The following is a 23,296-nucleotide window of genomic DNA, read 5'->3' as shown; positions in this document are numbered from 1 at the left end:
GGACCCCTATAATTTGAATGTTGGTGCATTTAGTGTTGTCCCAGAGGTCTCTGAGATTGTCTTCAATTCTTTTCATTCTTTTTTCTTTATCCTGCTCCTTGGCAGTTATTTCCACCATTTTGTCTTCCAGCTCACTCATTCATTCTTCTGCCTCAGTTATGCTGTTATTGATTCCTTCTAGTCTATTTTTCATTTCAGTTATTGTGTTGTTCATCTCTGTTTGTTTGTTCTTTAGTTCTTCTAGATCTTTGTTAAACATTTCTTGCATTTTCTCAATCCGTGCTTCCATTCTATTTCCAAAATTCTGGATCATCTTTACGATCATTACTCTGAATTCTTTTTCAGGTAGATTGCCTATTTCCTCTTCATTTATTTGGTCTTGTAGGTTTTTATCTTGTTCCTTCATCTGTGACATATTTTTTTGCTGTCTTTTTTCTTTTTTTTATGAGTTGGATTGTGTTCCTGTCTTACTGGTTGTTTGGCCTGAGGCTTCCAAGACTGGAGTTTATAGGCTATTGGGTAGAGCTGGGTCTTGGTGTTGAGATGAGGACCTCTGTGAGACCTCACTCCGATGAATAGTCCCTGGGGTCTGAGGTTCTCTGTTAGTCCAGTGGTTTGGACTCAGATTAAAGTGTATATTTGAATGATTTTTTTAATTGCATTCACTTGTTTATTTATTTATTTAATATTGTTGTGCAATACTAAATTAGTTTTTTTTAATTGAAGTGTAGTTGATTTACAATATTGTGTTAGTTTCAGGTGTACAGCATAATGATTCAATATTTTTCCAGATTATAATCCATTATAGGTTTTTAAAGTTATTATCGTGTCTTTTCTATAGACAAGGTAATGAAGCCTAAGGAAAGTTGAGTTTGACAAAGATGTAGCCTGGTTTTACTGGGGCTGTATTGGCTTGATGGCAGAAACTACTTTTCCCAAGAGCTACTGTCAGTGCTTTCTAATAATAATAATAACAACACCTGTAGCAGTAATATGAGTACTAATTATGTTTCAGGCATTGTGTTAACCTCTTTACACATATTACATCATGTGATTTTCACAACAACCCAATGAGGAAGGTATTGATAGCTCCACTTTATAAACGAGGAAAATGAGGCTGAGATTGATTAAGAAACTTGACAGCTATTAGTGGCTGAGCAAAGATTTAAACCTGTGACATCCTGCAAAAGTTAGAATCAGACTCTGCTAGGTGTTACACTCCCAGGCTGTACCATCTACTAAAATTTCCATTCCTTATCAGTCTTACACTTCTAATTCTCAGGTCACTTACTCAGCAAAAAGAATTTGTACATCTTAAGCCTGATGAATAATAAAGACCTGAGATGGTAAGTAAGTTTCATCTGAAGTAGTAGTGCCAATCGGCTGAGTTCTGAGCTCACCTGCGGGTGCAGGAAGAAAGCACTCAGGATTGATTGGTGATATCTGGCATGGGTGCTGTGATGGGACAGGCAACATGAGGGCCTCAAACTGGCCAATCCTGACAGCCTTTCCCAGTCTGAGCCCCACCCCACCCCCATTTCCCTGCCAGCTATTTAGTCAGACGTTCCTAGGGGCACACACTTCCAGAACCTAGCTTTTAATTATCAATGTTTTAAATACAAGGAGGATAATCAACTGTTCACGTGGAGAAAAGAGGAACAGCAATCACTCACAGATATGACCACTCATCCACCGATATCAGGCTTTATCTGAAGATGTATTTAGAATTTTAAAATCTGAAAATAAACATAGTAACTGAGTCCCTAAGCTCACTTAGATGTTTCATAGGATGGAAAAAGTGACAAAGGCTCTTAATAGTTTCCTAGGGTTGTCCTAAACAAGTACAACAAACTAGGTGGCTTGAAACAACAGAAATTCATTGTCTTAGAGTTCTAGAGGCTTGAAGTCCAAAGTCAAGGTGTCCGCAGGGCCCTGCTCTCTCTGAAACCTGTAGAGGAATCCTTCCTTGCCTTTTCCCAGCTTTTGGTGGTTTGCCAGCCAATTATTGGCATTACTTGGCTTGCAGCTGCATCACTCCAATCTCTGCTCCATCTTCACATGGCCTTCTCTCTGTGTCTCCCTCTGTCTTCCCACGGGCGTCTTCTTATAAGGACACCACTCATATTGGATTAGGTGCCTGCCTGCCTCCAGTATGACCTCACCTTAACTAAGTACATCTGCAATAGCCCTGTTTCCACATAAGGTCATATTCTCAGGTACTGAGGGTTAGGACATCAACATACGTTTGAGGGGGACACAATTCAACCCATAATAGCCCACAGACCAAAGAAGGGTCTGGCTATGGGATCTTGAGCTAATGGGACTAAGAATGACTTGCAGGCCAATTGCTAAAATGGTACAGACCAGAATCTGGCATTGCTGCATCAGGGAGGGGCCTCCAAAGGCATGGTGGATTGAGCTAAATTGGACTCCCCTCTACACACAATCATTCTGGATAGCGAAGAAACAACAATAGAGTTGAGCATAGAAGAAAGGAAGGGGTCTTTCCAGAGGTTGCGAATGAAGAGGGAAGTAGAAATCAGAACGGTGAAGGAGTACCAGGCCCTGGCAGATAGGGGCTGGGCTTTCCACCCCGAGTAGGGACAGACATATAGTGAGGTGGAAAGCTGTAACTGAAACGTCCACACAGAGACATGGATGGCTGCCCTCTTCATGTAGAGTGGACTGGAAAAAATCCACCCATCTGTTCGAGAAGCTATAAGAAAGTTTGTTACCTGCTTGGATGCTTGGTGTAATGACAGACACAAGCAGCCTCTAGTGGGAAAACTGAAGTACAAGACTTTGTCACACTGAAGTGTGGGGTCCAAATTTATACAACCTACCTGATGTGGAAATCTCCACCTAAGAAGCTGATGGTAAAGTTAGTCCAGGACCAGTGAAACAAGCTGAAGGAAACGTATAGCTGCTCTATGGCGGCATATCCACAAGCCAGGTGCACAAGACTCCCACAGAAACACTACAACCCCGCTCATAAACATGAGCTTGTAACAGACACTTAGAACCCACATGAGGAAAAAACACCTCTGCAATGCCTGCTGGACCTGCAGGAGAGGATCTTCAGGCTTTTGGTTCTACAGTAAACCACCATCTGCCCACACAAACAGGAGCGATTGTACTGCACACAAGTTATGTCACCCAGTCTGAAGTCTTCCCGAGGCAGCTTTCCCAGTGAGGACAGAATCCCTGCTGCCCCTCAGGAGTCTAATATACATCCTTCTGGTTTGACAAGATCTTATTTTCTATGAACACAGCACAAATCAACCAGTGTGATTAATAGGCACCTACAACGGCCTTTACCTCAGGATATTCGCTGTGGCTTTCCGTTCTTGGGGAAGAAGATCTGGGTCTCGCAAAACTTCTTCTAGCAAGTTTAGGACGTTCATCTTTAGTTCGTTGTTGAGTTCAAAATCCTATAAGATGAAATGGATCTTTTTAAATTTTAGTTTTGAAGGGTTTAGCTCCATGACACCATTCCTCATGACAAATTTATGGAAATTAAAATGTATGGGCCCTAGACCCTTCCCCCTCCAGAGATTCTGACTTAGTTGGTTTGGGATGGGGCCCCGCCACTAGGCTCCCTGGGGGATAGGAATTCCTCAAAGAGACACGTGTGCCCCTTAGCCTGGAACACTGCCTCCCCCCAGGTTTATTTCTATTCATCTCTCAGCTCTAGGAGGTGATACACTTTCTCCCAGGAGCCTTCTTAAGTTGACCGAGTGGGATAAAGAGCTTTTCCTTGGTGTTCCCATGGTACAACCTATCATAACTTACTGTACTATAAGGGCTGATTTAATTGTCTGGTTTCCCATTGGTCCGTGAGTAAGATCAGTAACTGGGGCATAGCAATAGCTAAAAAAAAGATTTTTGCAAGAATAAAATCTGTCATTTGGGCAGTGACTTGAATGAAGAACTTCAGTACAGGTATGCTAAAGAATAAACGATACACACCAATGGGGCCATGTCAAACAAACACAGGAGTGAGGTTGAAAGGGTACCCACCCAGCAAAGTTGGGACCATATGAACACCAAAATGATTAATGAGAGTAATAAGTAATAACCACCTGAATCAAAACCACCTGCAAGTCCCTACTGATGCCCACAAACAAATACATAAATAGAGAAATACATAAAGAGGGCAGAAGAGAAAACTATTCTTTACAGTGGACTTCCAATAAATGCAAAGGAATATAAGAGTTAGAAAATCACCATTTTTGACTAAAGCAGTAATAACTGATCGGGTAAGGATCATGAATAGATGCTGAAATTTATGGGGAAACAGAATTAATAGTGTCAGAGTACTCCCCCCCTCCCACAATGCTACCATTAGAGATTATTAATTACAAAGGAAGAATCTGACAGATGCCACCTGAACCAAGTGATCAGAGTTGCCATCACCAGTAATGGAGCAAACCAACATCATGCACCCACTAGTGTAATGTTCTGTGAAGAATCATCACTTAGTATTTTTGCCGCATAATCTCTCACCTGCATTGCGAGGAAGCACTGGCCTGCACACTCCAAAAATGTTAATGTCATCAAAGACAAAGAGAAACTGAGAAACTGGTCCAGTTTAAAGGACACCAAAGGGACCAGAGCTAAATGCAACAGGTGAGCCTGGATTAGATCCGGGATCGAGGGGGAACTGCTACACAGGGCATTACTGCGACAACCAGCAAAAACTGAGTCAGAACTATGTACTAGTTGAGAGCATCCTATCCATGTTAAATGGTCCTGAATTTGATCATTTTGCTGGGGCTGTTTCAGAGCAGGTCCTCGTTCTTTGTTGGGGTGAGGGGAGGAGAGAGAGAATGTGAGAGAGAAAAGGAGAGGGAGGGAGAACACACATGTGGTAAACATGTGAACTATTAGTGATTCCAGATACGTATCCGTGCACTTTGTTTAATTCTGACATTTTCTCTTGATTCGAAAATTTTCAAAGTAAAAAGTTAATAAAAAGGTAAAGTTATAGTTCTTTTATTACATGCATTCTCATAAAATACCAACAGCATACTGGCAGCATCCTGGGATTGTCAGGTATTCAGAGGTGAACTGAATGCTGCCATGACTTGCTTTCAAGATCTGACTCTGACAGACGATCTTTGTACATGCAGGCATGAGGGTTTATTTTCCCTCCTATATAAAGTTACCTATTATAAGTACATTTTAACTTTAGGAAAACTAATTTTGAAGCACTGACATTCTGAATTCTTTTGAATGATTAGAGAGAATATTGCTAATTGCAATGGATCCAATAAAAAGGAAACAGCATGCTTTTACTATATTTAGTAAATTAGGAGCATAAAGTCCATAATTCCACAAATTGTAGACAATGCAAAAGTCTAACTTAACTTGAACTGAATATTTGTGAGCCTCAGGTTGGTGGAGAACAGTGTCATTCATTTTTCTCAATATTTCACTTTCACTGTTTGACAATCAGTACCATTTCTTCGAGAACAGGAGCCACTAGGGCCCCAGGCAACACCTTCAGCTGATATATTTTCCTAAAATTTCACCTACTTATTGTCCAACAGCTTCTTGGCCTATTGCTTTTCTTTTAAAATGTATGCGAGGAGGAGAGAGCAATACCTTGCTGCCACTCTTTTCCTTTGTCCCCACCCCCCAATTTCAAAGGTAATGGGAATGATGTTTATAAACAGTTAATGATCTCACCTACTTCAATCTTCATGCACTACCAAAGGATTTCTCAGCCACCAGGAGTCTTTGCTTAATGAATATTTGATATTTATTATTGAGATGATTGAGTCCTGTAGCTATGTTGAATCTCTCAATGATTCAAATAATCTGATTATCATAAATGGATAAGTGTGAAGGACATCAAGCCAGTGTTTGGACCTTGTTGGGGGCTAATTAGTGGTTTAATCAACAAGCATCCCCAAGCACCTACTGTGTCCCAACCTGGGCTCAACAGGAGGAATGCTTCTGAGACCCCAGGAAGGTAAATTCTGTGAAAGGTCTTGTTAAAGAAAACAGAATGTAATTTGATTATTCTGAGCTCTGGGAAGACTAGCCTAAGAGAGACCTTTGCAAACTTGGTGAAATCTACCCAGACACTATCTGAAGCACTACAAACGGTTACAGGTGAATACTCGCTTTGCTGAGGATGTAGCTAATATGAAGTAGATTAGCTAATGATGGCTGAGTATGAAATGTAAGAATTCTCACTCATAATTTTCCTTTACACTTGCACAGGCTTTTATCACGTTCAAAGTGACCTTCTGTATATGATTTCAGCTCTTCCTCAGCCGACCCAGGGGCAGGTAAGGCGGGAACCAAGATCCAGTTTCACACCCAGGCGGCTGAGGCTGACAGAATGTGATCACGTGGGGTGAGATGAGGCACACAAGGACGCGGCCGCGCGGGGACAAGAGCACAGATCTTCCACCTTACTTCCATCCGCGCTTCGCAAACTGTCACGTGCCCACGAATCACCGCAGATTCCGGTGCACCAGGTCTGGAATGGGGACTGAGACTCTAATTTTCTAACGAGCTCCTGGGTTTTGCTGGTCACACTTTGAGTAACAAAACTTTGCCATTAAAAAAAATTCATGCAAAAAACAACTCAGAAACTGATAACAATCTGAATCCTGTGATGTACAACTTAGAACGTAAATTTTTCTTTTTTCACCAGTGCATGTAAAATCCAGAATTGGCCGTTCAAAAATCCCTGTTAAGAACATAGTACCTACTACTCAATGAAAAGAAATCTGAATCAGCTAAAAGGCACTTGCCCTATTTAAACCCAGAAGTAGATTATTCACAATACGTCTGCCTGACCGCCATTGTGTAATTATCTAGAATCTCATTTTTGGCTACATTTCCCCAGGTCCTGAAATGGGAAACCAGAATAATGGGTGGTGGAGGAACACCGGCTCCTTGGCAAAGCCAGCAACCAAGGTGCCCACAAGGTGGCGCTCCTGGGTCGCCTGGCTCGTCGGGAGTCGGCAGCGCCTTTCCCGGACCCGCGAGCGGTGTAGAGCGAGCCGGGCCCGAGCCAGGGAGCTTCGGGGTAAGATGAGTGAACCCCGCGGCACCCAAGAGGGCCTGCAGTTATCCCAGCAACAGCTTACTTAGGTTAGTTTTCGTTTTCCAATTCATCAAGCACGGCTGAGGAGGCTGAAGACTGGAAAAAAGAAACCACCCTGTTTTCAAAGAGGCAGAGCCCAGAAAATGTGAGACTTATACATTTCAGTCTCTAAATAGACTATAGCTCGTGTTCTTTCAGCAATTACTGAGCACCTCAATACCTAGGGCTCTGGGGGAGACACAGAACAGCCAACAGAAGGCTGGGCGAATGGAGGAGATACTAACCAATGAAATCCAGGGAGAGGGGCTTTAATAGGGGGGCATCCCGGGCTTCCCTGGTGGCACAATGGTTAAGAATCCACCTGCCAATGCAGGGGACACGGGTTCGATCCCTGGTCCGGGAAGATCCCACATGCCACGGAGGAACTAAGCCCGTGCGCCACAACTACTGAGCCTGCGCTCTAGAGCCTGCGAGCCACAACTACTGAGACTGCATGCCACAACTACTGAAGCCCGTGCGCCTAGAGCCCGTGCTCCTCAACAAGAGAAGCCACCACAATAAGAAGCCTGTGCACCGCAACGAAGAGTAGCCCCCGCTCACCACAACTAGAGAAAGCCCGCGTGCAGCAACGAATACCCAACGCAGCCAAAAATAAATTTATTAAAAAAAAAAAAAAAAAGGGGAGCATCTAAAAGCAGCTGAGACCCTGGTGCCTGACTGAGTCTTAGGAGAGGGGCAGGTCTGGAAACCCCCTGTAAAGAGGTGACAGCTTAAGCAGAGTGTCCAAGAGTGGAATGTGGCACACAGCAAACGCTTAGGAACAAAAAGTTACCAACCGATGATGCGAGAATCCTCCTGGAGAGGTAAGCTATTGGGATATAAGGATATTTTACCAAGATTTTATAGACTCTGCTCAAACACATTCAAAAATGATTAGGAGAGTCAATATTTTCTCTAGGTTAGTGAACAACTCCTGAGGTAATTATCATAACTGAGACTTAGTGAGAGTTTGCCACACGCTAGATGATATTCTAACCACCCTATTATCTAATTCAACCCTCAATAGCAACACAGTTACAATCATTATTATTCCCATTTCACATATGAGGGAGCCAAAGTACAGAGAATCTAAGTATCTTGTCCAAAGTCACAAAGGTAGCAAGTGGCAGACCCAGGACACAAACCTGGGCAGTGTCAGCTGAAGCCTGAGTTTTTAACTGCTACATAAGGACTCTCCAGAAACAGTGGTTATCAGTGAAGAAGCACTGGTGGCTTGGGCTGAAAGACACATCCGAACAGTAGCTGGTTACCGTGCTGAGCCTGGAACTATCTCCCACCTATACTAACAACCATTTGAGACACAGATCTTGAGACTGCGGCTTGTATGAATAAGACTAGACTATAGAACAGAAAAATCATCTGTGAGGCAATAAATCAGATTCTCTAGCACTTTAAAACTAACCCCTGTTGATAGTTTAGACACCTTGGAAATTACCTTCATTCTTTCAGGAGAGCAGGGTAATAATTATAATATACTACATATGGCCAAGGGAACTCTAGGACATTGAGAAAGGCTGATTCAATAAACACAGTTTGAGGGTAAAGAGAATTATGAGAGTAATTTTCTCACTGTAATCAGTACAATGTATTCCTAAGAGTGGCCAGAGTTTTTAAAAGGACAGTGGAAATACTGCAGAGTGGAGTAAAATCCCATAAATTTTAATACCTAGACCGAAAGACTCATAAAGAAGGGGCTTAGGATGTGTTAGGCTCAAAAATAAGAGCCTAAGGTTTGACTTAATGATTTTCAAGACAAGGAAAAGCAGCCTACTGTTTCCTGCCTTCTTGACTACAGAAGATGAAAATTTTAATTGAAATTGTGGTGTAGATTTAGGTTAGATCCGGGCCATTTTGTCAAATGGGAAACTGAGGCAAAGATGCTGACCAATCTTCCCAAATCTACGCAAATCTACGATCTCCCCTGGATGTTAATGAACTAAAAATAACAAGCCTCGGGCTTCCCTGGTGGCGCAGTGGTTGAGAGTCTGCCTGCCAATGCAGGGGACACGGGTTCAAGCCCTGGTCTGGGAAGATCCCACATGCCGCGGAGCAACTGGGCCCATGAGCCACAACTACTGAGCCTGCGCATCTGGAGCCTGTGCTCCGCAACAAGAGAGGCAGCGATAGTGAGATGCCCGTGCACCGCGATGAAGAGTGGCCCCCGCTTGCCGCAACTAGAGAAAGCCCTCACACAGAAACGAGGACCCAACATAGCCATAAATAAATAAATAAAATAAATTAAAAAAAAAAAAAAAGCTTGCCTTCAATTAAAAAAAAAAAAAAATAACAAGCCTCTAAAACTGTGGTTTTCAGCTCTTCTGGGGAGGGGAAACTTCCTTTAGAACTTTAATGTTGACACCTGATCCCAGGGGGGATTGTGCTGGCTGAAAGCTGATATGGGGGACCCTGCCCATTACCTGCCTGGCCTTGTCTACCTGCCACCACCCTGGTTTGCCTGCCTTCTCACCACCTCTGGGCAACCTTGACTCTGAATTGGGGTTTCTCACTGGAAAAGTGAACGGTAGAGTTTTCCAGCATTTCTCATCACCGAACTACAAAAATATTTTAACCACTATAAAATTTGGTTTTGTCTGCACTATAAAAAGAACAGCCTGGGGCTTCCCTGGCGGTCCAGAGGTTAAGACTTTGCCTTCCAATGCAGGGGGTGCGGGTTCGATCCCTGGTGGGGGAGATAAGATCCCACATGCCTTGCGGCCAAAAAAACCAAAACATAAAACAGAAGCAATATTGTAACAAAATCAATAAAGACTTTCAAAAAATATGGTCCACATCAAAAAAATCGTTTAAAAAAAAAAAAAAAAGAACAGTCTAACTGAAAATTTTAAGGAAGGGCATTAAGTTTGGAAGGAAACCCTACAAAGCAATACCATAGTAATTCTAAACTTTCCAATACCTGTTCAACACTTACTAGTTATTAATTACTCATAAGATTTAGAATCTTCAAAGAGGGACAGGATAGATAGGAAATGTGTGCCTGACTGTCATGTAGGAGCTTATTATGTACCAGGAAAAGGTAGTAAAATCCAGATATAATTAAACCCCAAATTTGGTAAGCATGGGTGCTCCTGGTGGGCCCTCAAATATTTGTTGGATGAATGGATAAAAGTTCCTGGGAAGGGTTCTTAACTTCGAGACAAGTGGTAATAAGCTACCTAATTCTTCTTAAACTGACAGTTTGGGAAATTAGTTTAGCAGATGTGAAGTGGGAGGCTACGCGAGGAGAAGGCACAATGCAAAGTGTGGAAGCTATGTCAGAACAAAAATAACTGGGAAGAGGCAAATGGCAAGGAATGACACCAACTCAGCAAGAAGGAAAAAGCCATGCAGAAAATCATTTGTTTGATCATTTTCTAACAAATGACTCTGCAAGTGAATGACTTGCTAAAATTCAGCCTCTGGACCTGAAGAGCTGTGTGTATAAGAATTTTAAATATTGCCCTACAACCTTGAAATCAGATAGCTCCCAAGCTTACATCTTTAAGGTTCAAAAGAGAATCAGCCTGTTTAAAAAGCATTCATCAGAAAAAAAGAGAATTTTTCCACATGCTGCGTTTTCCATTGGTTTCTAGATAGGTGGTTAATTGATAGGGATTGTAGCTTTCAAGACAATGGCAAGGATTGGAGGGAGAAAGAAAAGTTTGGAAGGGCCTGGTTTTTTTTGTTTGTTTGTTTGGGTTTTTTTTTAACGTCTTTATTGGAATATAATTGCTTTACAATGGTGTGTTAGTTTCTGCTTCATAACAAAGTGAATCAGCTATACGTATACATATATCCCCATATATCCTCCCTCTTGCGTCTCTCCCTCCCACCCTCCCTTATCCCACCCCTCTAGGTGGTCACAAAGCACCGAGCTGATCTCCCTGTGCTATGTGGCTGCTTCCCACTAGCAGTCTATTTTACATTTGGTAGTGTATATATGTCCATGAAGGGCCTGGTTTTAAGCCTGATTTTGTAAACTTCTTAGTTAATTAATGCCACATGCCAAGAAAATTTAACTCGAATAAAAGCCTTAGGAAAATGCTAGAATGTGTTTTCTAAGCTATGCTTTGTTCTCCCTTCCTGGATTCATGAGAGGGGAAAAAACTGATAAACAGCTGGTAGGTTTTCCCCACAGAGAAGAGACTCAGAGTCATAGGAATGTGGTAGAATTAGAACCTTTGACATCCATCCAGAGAGAAACTTTACACCAGGAGATGAAACATAGGTTGGTGACAGACTGGGAGCAGAGTGGAGAGGAGAGAAACACAAAGGAAATGGCAGCAGGTGAGACAACACCTTGGACCTGAATGAACAATTTGATGTACCAACGTTAAGCGGGCTCCTTGGAGTCCTAAGGTGACTTAAAGTGACGGAGGGTTGCTAGTCCTGAGGACTCGACTGCACGCCGTGGTCTCCAGAAACGCTTCCAAGGTCCAAGAGTGATTATGAGCATGCAGAATGCACACTGGGAAAAATGAGGACCCCCTATGGCACTTTCATCAGAAAACTCTTACAGCAGAGATAAGAAGCTATCAAAGTACATAAAATCCCATGTGTGCTTCTCTGCATTTTCTCTGTCAATAAACTCCATCCACAAAAGGTTAAAGAATCCCACTAGTTCTAAAGGGAAAACTAAATTTCTGTCTCAGCAACTAATGGAAACTGAAAGTAAGTTCCATTTAAGACACGGGTTTCTTAAACTCTTAATTCTATTTCACACTGACTTGAATAAATCCTGTTGTAAATGTCTTGCCAAGCATTTTTTAAAAGACAAGCATGGAAAGCTTAAGGAGAGTTTAAAGGATAACAATAGGGATGCATAAAAGATAAGAAAAAGCTCTGGTAAGCAGTTCAAGGAACTAGGATCTTCTTACTTGGTTGTTTGCTTGGACCAGAGAAAAAGAGTTAGGATCTGTCTTCAAGATTAAAAAAAAAAAATAAAGAGAACCCATATTTATCAGACAATAGCTTCTTATATTTTATATTTTCTAGAACAATTTGACAAATCATTCTTTTCTGCAGAAGAACCCCATACAGATCATTAGGCCAATTTTACAAATTTACAGTCAGCACATACTGGAATCAGACTAGAATTCAGGTTTCCAGATCTCTCTCCTCACGTGAGTCCTTTTTGATCCAGAAATTAAAGTGAAATGTGATGCTATTCTGAGGGGAGGACAGAACAATGTCAAAAACAACAACAACAAAACCCAGCAGGATCAAATACTACACAGGTGAAAATAAGTACCAGCCTATGTGTCCAGGAAATCAGGAGGAGCCAAAAGGACTTTAAGTTGCTGTCCTAATTAAACTAAAGAGAGCATTCCCTATTTCATTTTGGCTGCCTTCGTGGGAAGTCTGAGCTTGTGAACTAACGCTGGTTTGTACCTGGTGGATGTTTGAGACTTCATAGCTTAGGCATTCAGAGGTCAACGGTGGCGGTGTGGCCAGCTAGAAGCAAATGGGGACCAATTAATAAGGACGAGACTAATGTAAAAGGTATGTGGCCCACGGATTATATTCCCATTTGGTGACTTTTATAAAAGCATTTGCAAGGTTGAAGCAGTAGATGACTAATTTATCATTAAAAATAAATTTTTCATAGCTGCCAGCATGTCACATTGTGACTGAATTCTCTCTTCTTGTTCCCGGCACCCCCCCCAGAACCCACTGGCAGGGGAAGGCCCAGAAGCCTCCTTGTACTTAGGGGCCCCTGAGCGGTGGGGCTGCATCCCGATCCACCTAGGATAGTGGGGTCTGGGGTCCCGAGGCCTGGAGAATAGCGGGGGTTTTCTGACCTGTGACCGTGGACAGCACCAGCCCCAACTCCTGCCCTGGCCAGTGACCGGCGGAGACTGTTAATCACTGTCTGAATGCAGGAGGCACTGCAGTGGTTTCTGGAAGGGAGAAAGGGCTCTGCCCCATGTCAACCTTTAGCAAATACAAGTCCTTTGTCTAAGTGACACAGAGTCTAGGACGAAAGTAACTTTTCTAAGAGAAGGCTTAGAGGAAGCAGTGTCAGTGCTAACATATGATACGCTCACTGTTTTGAGTCAGAAGTGGCTTTTTACTTTACACTTTTGAGCGGTCTGCATCCCAAGCGTTGGCCGGCGAGATGGGGAGGCTGTGAGATTGGTGGTTAGGAGCCTGAGCTGGGCAGCCAGCAGCCCGGGTGCGAAACCTGGTTCTGCCACTTGCCACCTGCATCATCTTGGGCAAACTGTTTCATCTCCAGCCTTCAATTTCCCCATCTACAAAGCTGGGATTATACCTTCCCTCTCTCAAAAGGCTGGAGTAAGGAGTAAAGGACTTAGTATTTGAAAACTGCTTAACAATACAGTATTGTTAAAGAATGTTTTGAAAACACTGGGAGTCTGTCATTCAGAATGCATCGTCAGAGAGGAAACTGCCTTCTAGGTGGGGGGTTAGGTTTTCAATTTCTTGTAAAAGATGGTATGTCCCATATTGTAACTAAGACAATCTCAAACCTCAGGCTGGCTCAGAGATCATTTGCCTGGAATCCCATCACCCCTCCTCCCAGCTCGTGCCAGGGACACATCTCCCCTGGGAGTGGACATGGGGAAATCTCATCCAGCTGTGGTGAGGATTCGGGAACGGGGCATTTGTAAAGTCCTGGGCATCTTCAGGAGAGTGAGGTCAGGAGGCACCCACGTGTGGCAGAGAGTACTGTGGACAGGGAAGCACTCTTTCTCCTGAGAAAGCTCCAAGATCAGGCAACCCTACTCTGAAGCTGCCTTGTGAGTGGAAAGAAGATCTGTGGCCCAGGAGCAGACACTGGGCAGTGCATGCGGACAGGGCAAGTCCTCCACGGCAGACTCGTAGGAGCGGGTATAGACAAGGAGGGGGCTGAGCCCGAGGAGAGGACAGGGCCGGAAGCAGGCGGAGAGCTGTCCGTCGAGGCGATGGGAGCTGCCTGTTCAGTAGCTGGTTCTTTTTTATGCATTTCATTCTCCCGCCCACAACAAAAGTCTGTACTGTGCTTGTCCTGGTCCAACCTCCGTTTCAGATTTGCAGCAAAGGATAAATCTGAACTTAGTGCTTTAATCTGAGGCTGGATTTTGTGTTTTACTAAGCAACGTCAACAAATTAAAAAATTTTAAAGGGCCCCCTGTCATCTGTCAAAATAAGAAACAGAAGAGACGAAATGATAAACTCCCATTTTAGGACACCCTGATCCCTGAGGTCTTTGAACACACTAAGCACTGGCCATCACAGCCGCACCCACTTTTCTGCCTGAATAAGTCAACAGGGCATGTTCCCACTATACCTCTGGCCTGGGGCTGCCGGCCCAAACCAAACCTAAGGATGCTCATTGTGCTTCCTTACTGGGAAAAAGCCATCATCTCCTCTGTCAGATTTATAACCCCAACACCAATGTTACATAAAGGTTTTGCTTTTGTCTACATAAGCCCAGTATGGGTGTGTCCCCCTTCAGCAGGCTCACTGGGGCCATAGCGGGGACCGCCCATCAGGTTCCTGCTTCCAAGGAACGGGGCACTGCAGGGGAGCGTGGAAAGAATTCTGAGCCAGACGTCAGAGCTGGGTCTGGCTCACTGCTGAACTTCTGAGTGGCCTGGAACTGTGTTTGTTATTCTGTAGCCACTAGTCACACGGGGCCAGAGGCTACTATTCTGGATGCTATGCACGTAGAACATTTCCACCGCTATAGAAAGTTCACTGGGCAGTGCTGATCGAACCTCCCTGAGACCTAACGGCTTCACTGGTCAAATAGGGGTAATGGCATTTTGTCTGAAAGCCTGGGTTCAGCCCAGATGCACCCTCACAGGGCTCTACCGAGAGCAGCCATCCGCAGTGTTCTGAGGATCCATCTAGAACAGTTACTCTAACAGGAGTTACCTTCCGTAACCCCTCACAGTCACAAGGAGGAGTAAGTAGTACCATCCCCACTTCATAGAAGAAGAAAGGGAGGCCTGGGGGAGCTAAACAGTTTGCTGACACACGATAGGGCAGGGTTTCAATCCAGGCAACTTTGACTCTGAGGCCTGTGCTCTTACCCACATCGTCCTGCTTTTCCAACAAGATCCTGAAAGCCCCTCTGCTCGGGATCCATGGAACATGGACAGACGGCCTGGGTTCAGCTCCTACTAGGATTTTTGGAGGCGTAAGAACTTTCACCTCTGCTGCTCTGAGTGACTACGGAGTGGGGCTGTGAGGGCTGCTAATTCCTGTCTGATACCCCAGACTACATTTATTTGTTAATTGTGTTCAGAAAGTGTTATAGAATATATTTTTTCAGGTTATATAATAATATTTATTTTCCGTTTAAAAGATTATTTTGGGCTACTCAAATACAATAGGCTTCATATTAGAATTTTTGAAAGCTGTTGTTTTCCCTAAGCACTCTCTCACTCTGACAATCAGTTGCGGATGATAAAAATTTACTAGGTTTGTCCTTTCTTTGTCCTTTCCTTGATACACGTATGGTAGTTAATCTAGTTTGTAAAGGATACCAGTAAGAATGACTATAAAGTGACACTGTCACCTCATAACTGCCTCCTTTTAAGTTGACCTATTTTTATACCCTACCATGCAGCTAATAGACAGTAGCATACAAATAGCATTATAGAATATATTTTTTAATAAAAAGACTAATAGGGTCTGTGTGAGTATGTGTATATGTGTGTATATATTTCTATGATAAAGTATATATAAAACCCTCTTATAAATGTATACATACTTACACCCTTATGAATATAAATTTTAAAAGTATCATACACAATGTTAAAAGTAAAAGAGCAAACTGGGGGAGGTAATAGAAATAAAAGCAAAAATAAACAAATGGGACCTAATCAAACTTGCAAGCTTTTGCACAGTAAAGGAAACCATAAGCAAAACGAAAAGACAACCTACGGACTGGTGGAAAATATTTGCAAATGATGTGATTGACAAGGGCTTAATTTCCAAAATATGCAAACAGCTCATACAACTCAACAACAAAAAAACCCAATCGAAAAACTGGTAGAAGATCTAAATAGACATTTCTCCAAAGAAGACATACAGATGGTCAATAGGCACATGAAAAGATGCTCAAAATCGCTAATTATTAGAGAAATGCAAATCAAAACTACAATGAGGTGCCACCTCACACCTGTCAGAATGGCTATCATTGAAAAGTCTACAAATAATAAATGCTGGAGAGGGAGGAAAGGGAACCCTCCTACACTATTAGTGGGAATGTAAGTTGGTACAGCCACTGTGGAAAACAATATGGAGGTTCCTCAAAAAACTAACAGTAGAGTTGCTGAATGATCCAGCAATCCCACTCCTGGGCATATACCTGGACAAAATAATAATTCTAAAAGATACATGCACCCCTATGTTAATAGAAGCACTATTCATAATAGCCAAGACATGGAAGCAACCTAAATGCCCATCGACATTTATGATGGACATTTATGAATGAAGAAGATGTGGTAATATATATATATATATATACACACACACACACACACAATGGAATATTACTCAGCCATAAGAAAAAATGAAATAATGCCATTTGCAGCAACATGGATGAACCTAGAGATTATCATACTAAGTGAAGTAAGTCAGAAAGAGAAAGACAAATGCCATATGATATCATTTATACGTGGAATCTAAAATGTGACACAAATGAACCTATCTACAAAACAGAAACAGATTCACAGACATAGAGAACAAATTTGTGGTTGCCAAGAGGGAGGGGAGGTGGGAGAGGAATGGATTGGGAATTTGGGGTTAGCAGATGCAAACTATTATATATAGAATGGGTAAACAACAAGGTCCTACTGTATAGCACAGGGAACTATATTTAATATCCTGTGATAAACCATAATGGAAAAGAACATAAAAAAGAATGTATATATTGGGTTGGCCAAAAAGTTACAGAAAAACCCAAATGAACTTTATGGCCAACTCAGTATACGTATAACTGAATCACTTTGCTGTACAGCAGAAATTAACACAACATTGTAAATCAACTATACAAATTTTTTTTTAAAAAGAACAAACTGGGGGAAATGAATGTAATTGGCAGATAAAGGGCTTAATCCTTACATATAACAAGTATATAATATCAATAAGAACAATACTAAAAGTAACAGAAAACTGAGTAATGCCCAGGAAGAGGGACACTTGACTGGGAGGGGCCTCTCCAGTGCCAGAAATGTTCCATTTCTTGCTCAGGGTGGGAGTTGTACAGGTGTGTTCATAGGTAAAAAGTCATTGAGTTATACTCATGTTCAGTGCCCTTTATTTGAAGTATGTAATATCTCAATAAAATGCAAAAAAGCACATAAACTAAGGAGTTCTTCATCAGCAGCTAAATATGCTCTGGGTCCATCATACAATGAAGGTAAGAGGACTGAAGTGAGTTAGAAACATAAGAGTTGAGTTATTTTGATAAAGTCTGTGAAATTACTCTTGCCAAGGCGACCTACACTTCCTGTACCATGAACAATAATGAAATAATCAGGCGGTGGTACTATTTTTCATAGATCTCATTAAATTGCTCTGTAGGCCATCCTTCCCCACCCTTTAGGGCAGGCACTAAAGTCATCCAGAAGCTTTACTTACAAGAACAATCTCTTCAATCAAAATGTCCAATCCAATATATTAATCGAAGTTCCATTTCAGTCCAGAATAAGCCGTTTCCCTCCTGCCTCTGCCTGGCCTGCCTCAAGCCTAGAAGCCCATATGGGAGGCCCCTTCTTCTCTCTCCACAACCTCCTCTCTGCTTTCTTGCTATCACTTCTGACCTTCCAGGGAAAGAAGGTAACCTGATGTTCTGGAGCAGGTGGAGCCTGGGCTGGTTCCTGCTGGATGTGGTGGATGGGACAGTGGCTAGCTCCCTCTTTTGTGGCACTTGGTGGGATTTTTGGAGACCACTCTGCTGGAGACGTAAGGTCTGCTACCCCGACTCCGTCAATGTCTGGATTTTGCTCATGCTCACATCTACCCCAGTGTCTGGCACACTCTTGGGCTCAGTTCTTATTAGTAAATGAATGAAGGAGGTGAGAAAACTGAAAAGGGAGTAACAATATTCCCTCCATAAACTCCTTTGGGAAGAAGATTTTTATGTAACTAGGCCATTTCTGTCTGACCTTACACTTTTAAAACATGTAGGCTAATTCCCTCTAGCCTACAATTAAGAAAATAAATGACGGTTTCATTCTCAGCCACTTGTCATTCAGATGGTACCCCTTGTCTGATGAAGCAAGTCGTAACCTGCGGACACAGCTGCAGGCTCCTTTATCAGTGCCATTCCGTGGTCTGTAAAATCCCACAAACAAGTGGACAGAGTATTTTTCAGAATTAGTTGATCAATAAGACAACTCAGGAAAATCAAAATTGCTATAGATTAAACAAACGAGACCTTCCACAGAGACTCGAGTGTAGATCTGAGCTGTTTATAGCCAGCCTCCAAGTCCCTCCCTGGCTGTGCACAGAGGACACAAGCAGAAACGCTAATTCAAAAATATACACGCACCCCAATGTTCATAGCGGCATTATTTGCAATTGCCAAGATATGGAAGCAACTTAATGTCCATCAACAGATGAATGGATAAAGAAGATGTGAGATATGCACACACACACACACACACACACACACACACACACACATATACAATGGAATATTAGCCATAAAAAAGAATGAAATTTTGCCCTTTGTAGCAACATGGATGGACTTGGAGGGTATTAGACTAAGTGAAATAAGTCAGACAGAGAAAGACAAATACTGTATGATATCACTTATATGTGGAAACTAAAAAATACAACAACTAATGAATACAACACAGAAGAAGCAGACTCACAGATATAGAGAATACCCCAGTAGTTACCAGTGGGGAGAGGGAAGGAGGGGGGGCAATATAGGGGTAAGGGGCTAAGAGGTACAAACTACTGTGTATAAAATATGCTATAAGGATATATTGTACAACATGGGGCATATAGCCAATATTTTATACTAGCTATAGAGCATAACCTTTAAAACTTGTGACTCACTATATTGTACACCTGTAACGTATAAAATATTGTACATCAACTATACTTCAATTAAAAATTTTTTTTTAAAAAAAGCTCTACAGTCCTGAAATACGCAGACACCTTGGAATTGTGTGACTGACATGTAAGGCTGTCCGGCAGGACACCCTTAAGAAGGGTGTGGACACCTAGTGAAAACACTTCCTTTACTCAGATTCTCTCTACACACAGCCCTGATTTCTGGTCCACTAGTGGTTGTATTCTCTGTCTTGGCTGACTTTGGAAACTTTAAAGGCTAGAAAATGACTTCCTGGAGAGAATGAACAACAGCAACATTAAAATATAAACTCAACCACTATTACTGGGCCTCTACCATGTACTCAGCATTGCGGAGCCGGTGAAAGGAGATACAAAGATCCCTGTCTGGACGGAGCTTCCAGGCTGGCTGGAGGGAGAGGAAGTGCGTATCTCTCCTGGCCTCAGCTGGAAGGGGTATAGTCATAGGCACCTATGCTGTACTTTACGTCCTTCATGCCTCTTAATCCAACGTCACCTTTAATTCTCACCACTTCCTTAGGTGAGGTAAAACAGGGATGGTTGTTCTCTTTTTTAGAGGGGGAAATGAGCGCCCAGAGAGACTGAGTGACCAGCTCAGGGCCCCAGGGAAGATACAGTGGCGGAGCTGGAAGGAAACCACAGGTCGTCCCCGACTCTGGGCTGCCGCTTCTCCTGCTGGTCCATAGACAGGGCACACGGGAGAAACTCAGCTCGGCCTTGTGGCTGCACTTTCAACATGCAAGGAAAAAATTGAGTGAAAAAGCACAACAAAATGAGGAGCAATTAGGGCAGAGTATGTTCACAGATGAAAATGTTTAGAATCAGGAAAAAAAGGAAACATTTTAGCCTTACCAAATACTAAAGAAAAGGCTAGAGGTTTCCAGGAGAAGAAATGGCATTCTAGCACTACCTTTGGGGGGATGGGGAGGGTTGAAGGAGACATCCTAGGGAAATTTTATATCTCTGGAGAACCAACACCCATACTTCTGCAACTCTTTATTTCTCCTGAAATAAGTTCAGGGTAGCATCTGCCGATATTAGTTACCTTTGATGAGAAATGAGAAATAAATGCATGATATCCAATACTTTGTAGGAGACTCGATTTTCTAGATCATTTGGAGACAAATTTACATCTTGTGTCACTGTGGCTTTTCTGTTTTCTACAAATTGCAGTGGTGTCCCTACTTAGTCTACCATGTGAGAAAAAATGCAATTGTTAGCATGCTGCACTGCTTTGTGAAATGAGGACAACTCCCTACTCATTTTTTTAAAAGCTACTACTTCAGGTAGCCACAATAATGCTACATTCTTCCTTATATGGACTCAACTGGTACTGAATGAATCAGATAACAAAACCCCTCTTGTCCCAGCCCTTCATGTGTGATGTGAAAACCAAAGACAACAAAGATGAGGGTTAACTGGCAGAGTCAGATTATAGCCCAAGTTTTCTGACCAGCAGTCTCATCTCACAGCTGGACGTTGCCTTTGGAAGAGTAGAGACCTTTAGATAAACCTGACATATATACACTACCAAACGTAAAATAGATAGCTAGTGGGAAGCAGCCGCATAGCACAGGGAGATCAGCTCGGTGCTTTGTGACCACCTGGAGGGGTGGGATAGGGAGGGTGGGAGGGAGGGAGATGCAAGAGGGAAGAGATATGGGAACATAAGTATATGTATAACTGATTCACTTTGTTATAAAGCAGAAACTAACACACCATTGTAAAGCAATCATACTCCAATAAAGATGTTAAAAAAAAAAAAAACCTGAATAAAGGCATCAAGCTGTGCTGTTAATCCTTCTTTAAACACCGCGGTGGTCACCCTGCTTAGGGTCCCTCAAGTCAGGGTACACACTCCCACCTCCTCTAACTCACCTGGCTGGGGCTGTGCCACAGTGGTGAGAGGAGATGCTGGGCACACAATGGGGCCTCTAGGACCGTGAGCTGAACCAGCTCTGTCCACTGGAACTGTTTACTAATCCATTACCAAGGGCCTGCCTTGACCTGCTCTTGGTGACAACCCACTAAATTGATTCCTCTTTCCATTAAGACATTATGACTGGTCTGGTCTCTATAATGGTCACATAGGAAACGTAATGAATTTGGAGAAAGAGTACATTTTAATTGTAATTACATTTAAAATAAAATGTAATTAAAATTGAATTTAATTACATTTTACTTGCAATGTCAGTTGGATAAATAAAGGTTTTGTTTAAAATCCATTACCATATGAAACTCTATAATGGTGCTATGCCCTTACTGCTCTACAAAATTCAGAAGAGAGAATTAAAAGGAAAGCACTTACTTTCCCAAAATAGTCAAATAGCAACTTCTCTTGTAAGTATTGTTTACCAACTGGCAAGTAAAACCTAAAGTCTAAACCTTGGATCCAGGCCATGAGGTGTAATTAAAAGCACTCTGGCTTTGGAATGGACAGACCTGGGCTCAAGTCAAGCCTAAAGCAAATCAGTAAAGGGAGGAAAGGAGACCTGGACACTGACACCAGCAAAGAAAGTCCTAAAGCACTTGCCAAGAAGCAGAAATGTTACAGAAACACCCTGCACCTCACGCGCTTACACAGAGGACAATGGAGAACTCGGCTGAATGAGGAAGGTGACAGGCTGTGCACATGATGAAGTTATGCCAGGACCATCGAACGCTAACCGCAGATCCCCGCAATCCACTCACTCGTGCAGGGAAGGTAAGAAAAGACAAATGAGTGAGTGGTAAGAACTGCCTTTGGCACATCGGGGTCTAAATTTTATACCGTAATCCTGACAGGAGAATAGACTGGATGCCTGAGCAATTTGCACCATCCACACATGTAGAGATGTACCCCCTGATGTGGAAAGGGTCTGGGAAGCTGGGCTTCCCAGTGTGGTTCCCTAATTGGAATTGATTACAAAGTGCTTTCCCATGTGTGAGCACATCTGAAGTAACAGGCTGCAAAGTATCTGAACTGTCCAAACAAAAGATAACACCTAGGGGCTTTTTGGATTAGAACTAAAGGCCACCAGGACAATCTGAATAAAGAGATTCTTGCTTTCACATCAATCCATTTTCTACTCCAAGGGCTTGGTGCTATTCAACTTGATATTGCCTGTATGCACACATGTATACATGCATGTACAAGGTAGCTATCAAATCAGACGATAACATTTTGCTCTAAATCTCTTAATTATAAGTGACGGATTCAGCACACCAATCTCTTCCCATCATGAATTCTCTCTACCAAAAGTAAAATAACCCCAGCCTACTGTAATTTGATTTGTGGTACTCTTCCAGCTACTATAAGAGTTATATGTGAATTGTGAGGGATCCCTGTTTGAGATTTGAAAAAGAGGGCACTGGACTTCCCTGGTGGTGCAGTGGTTAACAGTCCGTCTTCCAATGCAGGGGACACGGGTTCAAGCCCTCATCCGGGAGGATCCCACATGCCACGGAGCAGCTAAGCCCATGGGCCACAACTACTGAGCCTGCAAGCCACAACTACTGAGCCCACGTGCCGCAACTGCAGAGGCCACCGTGATGAGAGGCCCATGCACCGTGGTGAGGAGTGGCCCCTGCTTACAGCAACTGGAGGGAGCCCGTGCACAGAAACGAAGACCCAACGCAGCCAAGAATAAAAACAAATAAATACATAAATTTATAAAAAAAAGAAAAAGAAAAAGAGGGCACTGGGGATTGATAAAAGGAAAGTGAGGCTGATGGGGAAGCAGGGTTAGAGCTCCTGAGGGAAGATGTGGAGGAGAGGAGGGAGCTGGGGCCAGGGAAACCTGGACTGTGACTTTGAGTCTTGGCATGAACTTGCAGGGGCCAAGCTGTGACCGGGGAAGAGAGCAAATTAGCATCTGCTCAATTTTGTCTATCGAAGCTACTCTGCATCTCTAAGCCACTGTCAGATCCAGGAATCAGAAGTCAAGACTCTGAGTCAAAACCCAGAGATGATGGGATGGACGGTCAGGTGCAAGAGAAATATCACTATCATGTTTTATCTGCAGTGAGGCAAAAGGGATTCAAAGCAGCTCACTGAGACTGTGCAAAAGAGAGACTAGACATTTCCAATGAGCTAAGGATGGTTCTCAGAATTTGGGTCATACAGGATCCATT

At 42.8% G+C, this 23,296-nt stretch overlaps 1 protein-coding gene across 5 annotated transcripts in view; it reads right to left on the bottom strand.

Moving 5' to 3' along the window:
* The window catches only part of RASGRF2 (Ras protein specific guanine nucleotide releasing factor 2), a 229,668-nt gene that overhangs the window by 30,473 nt on the left and 175,899 nt on the right, over positions 1–23,296 (bottom strand). For all 5 annotated transcript variants that reach the window (XM_068535591.1, XM_068535592.1, XM_068535593.1 and 2 more), the window contains one exon: positions 3,319–3,431. In XM_068535591.1, the coding sequence (XP_068391692.1) occupies positions 3,319–3,431 (113 nt within the window). The remainder of the gene's footprint in view (positions 1–3,318; positions 3,432–23,296) is intronic.

This window comes from Eschrichtius robustus, chromosome 2, assembly GCF_028021215.1.
Source record: "Eschrichtius robustus isolate mEscRob2 chromosome 2, mEscRob2.pri, whole genome shotgun sequence".
In the NCBI taxonomy this organism is placed as follows: domain Eukaryota; kingdom Metazoa; phylum Chordata; class Mammalia; order Artiodactyla; family Eschrichtiidae; genus Eschrichtius; species Eschrichtius robustus.
This window is presented reverse-complemented; position numbering and strand designations above follow the sequence as displayed.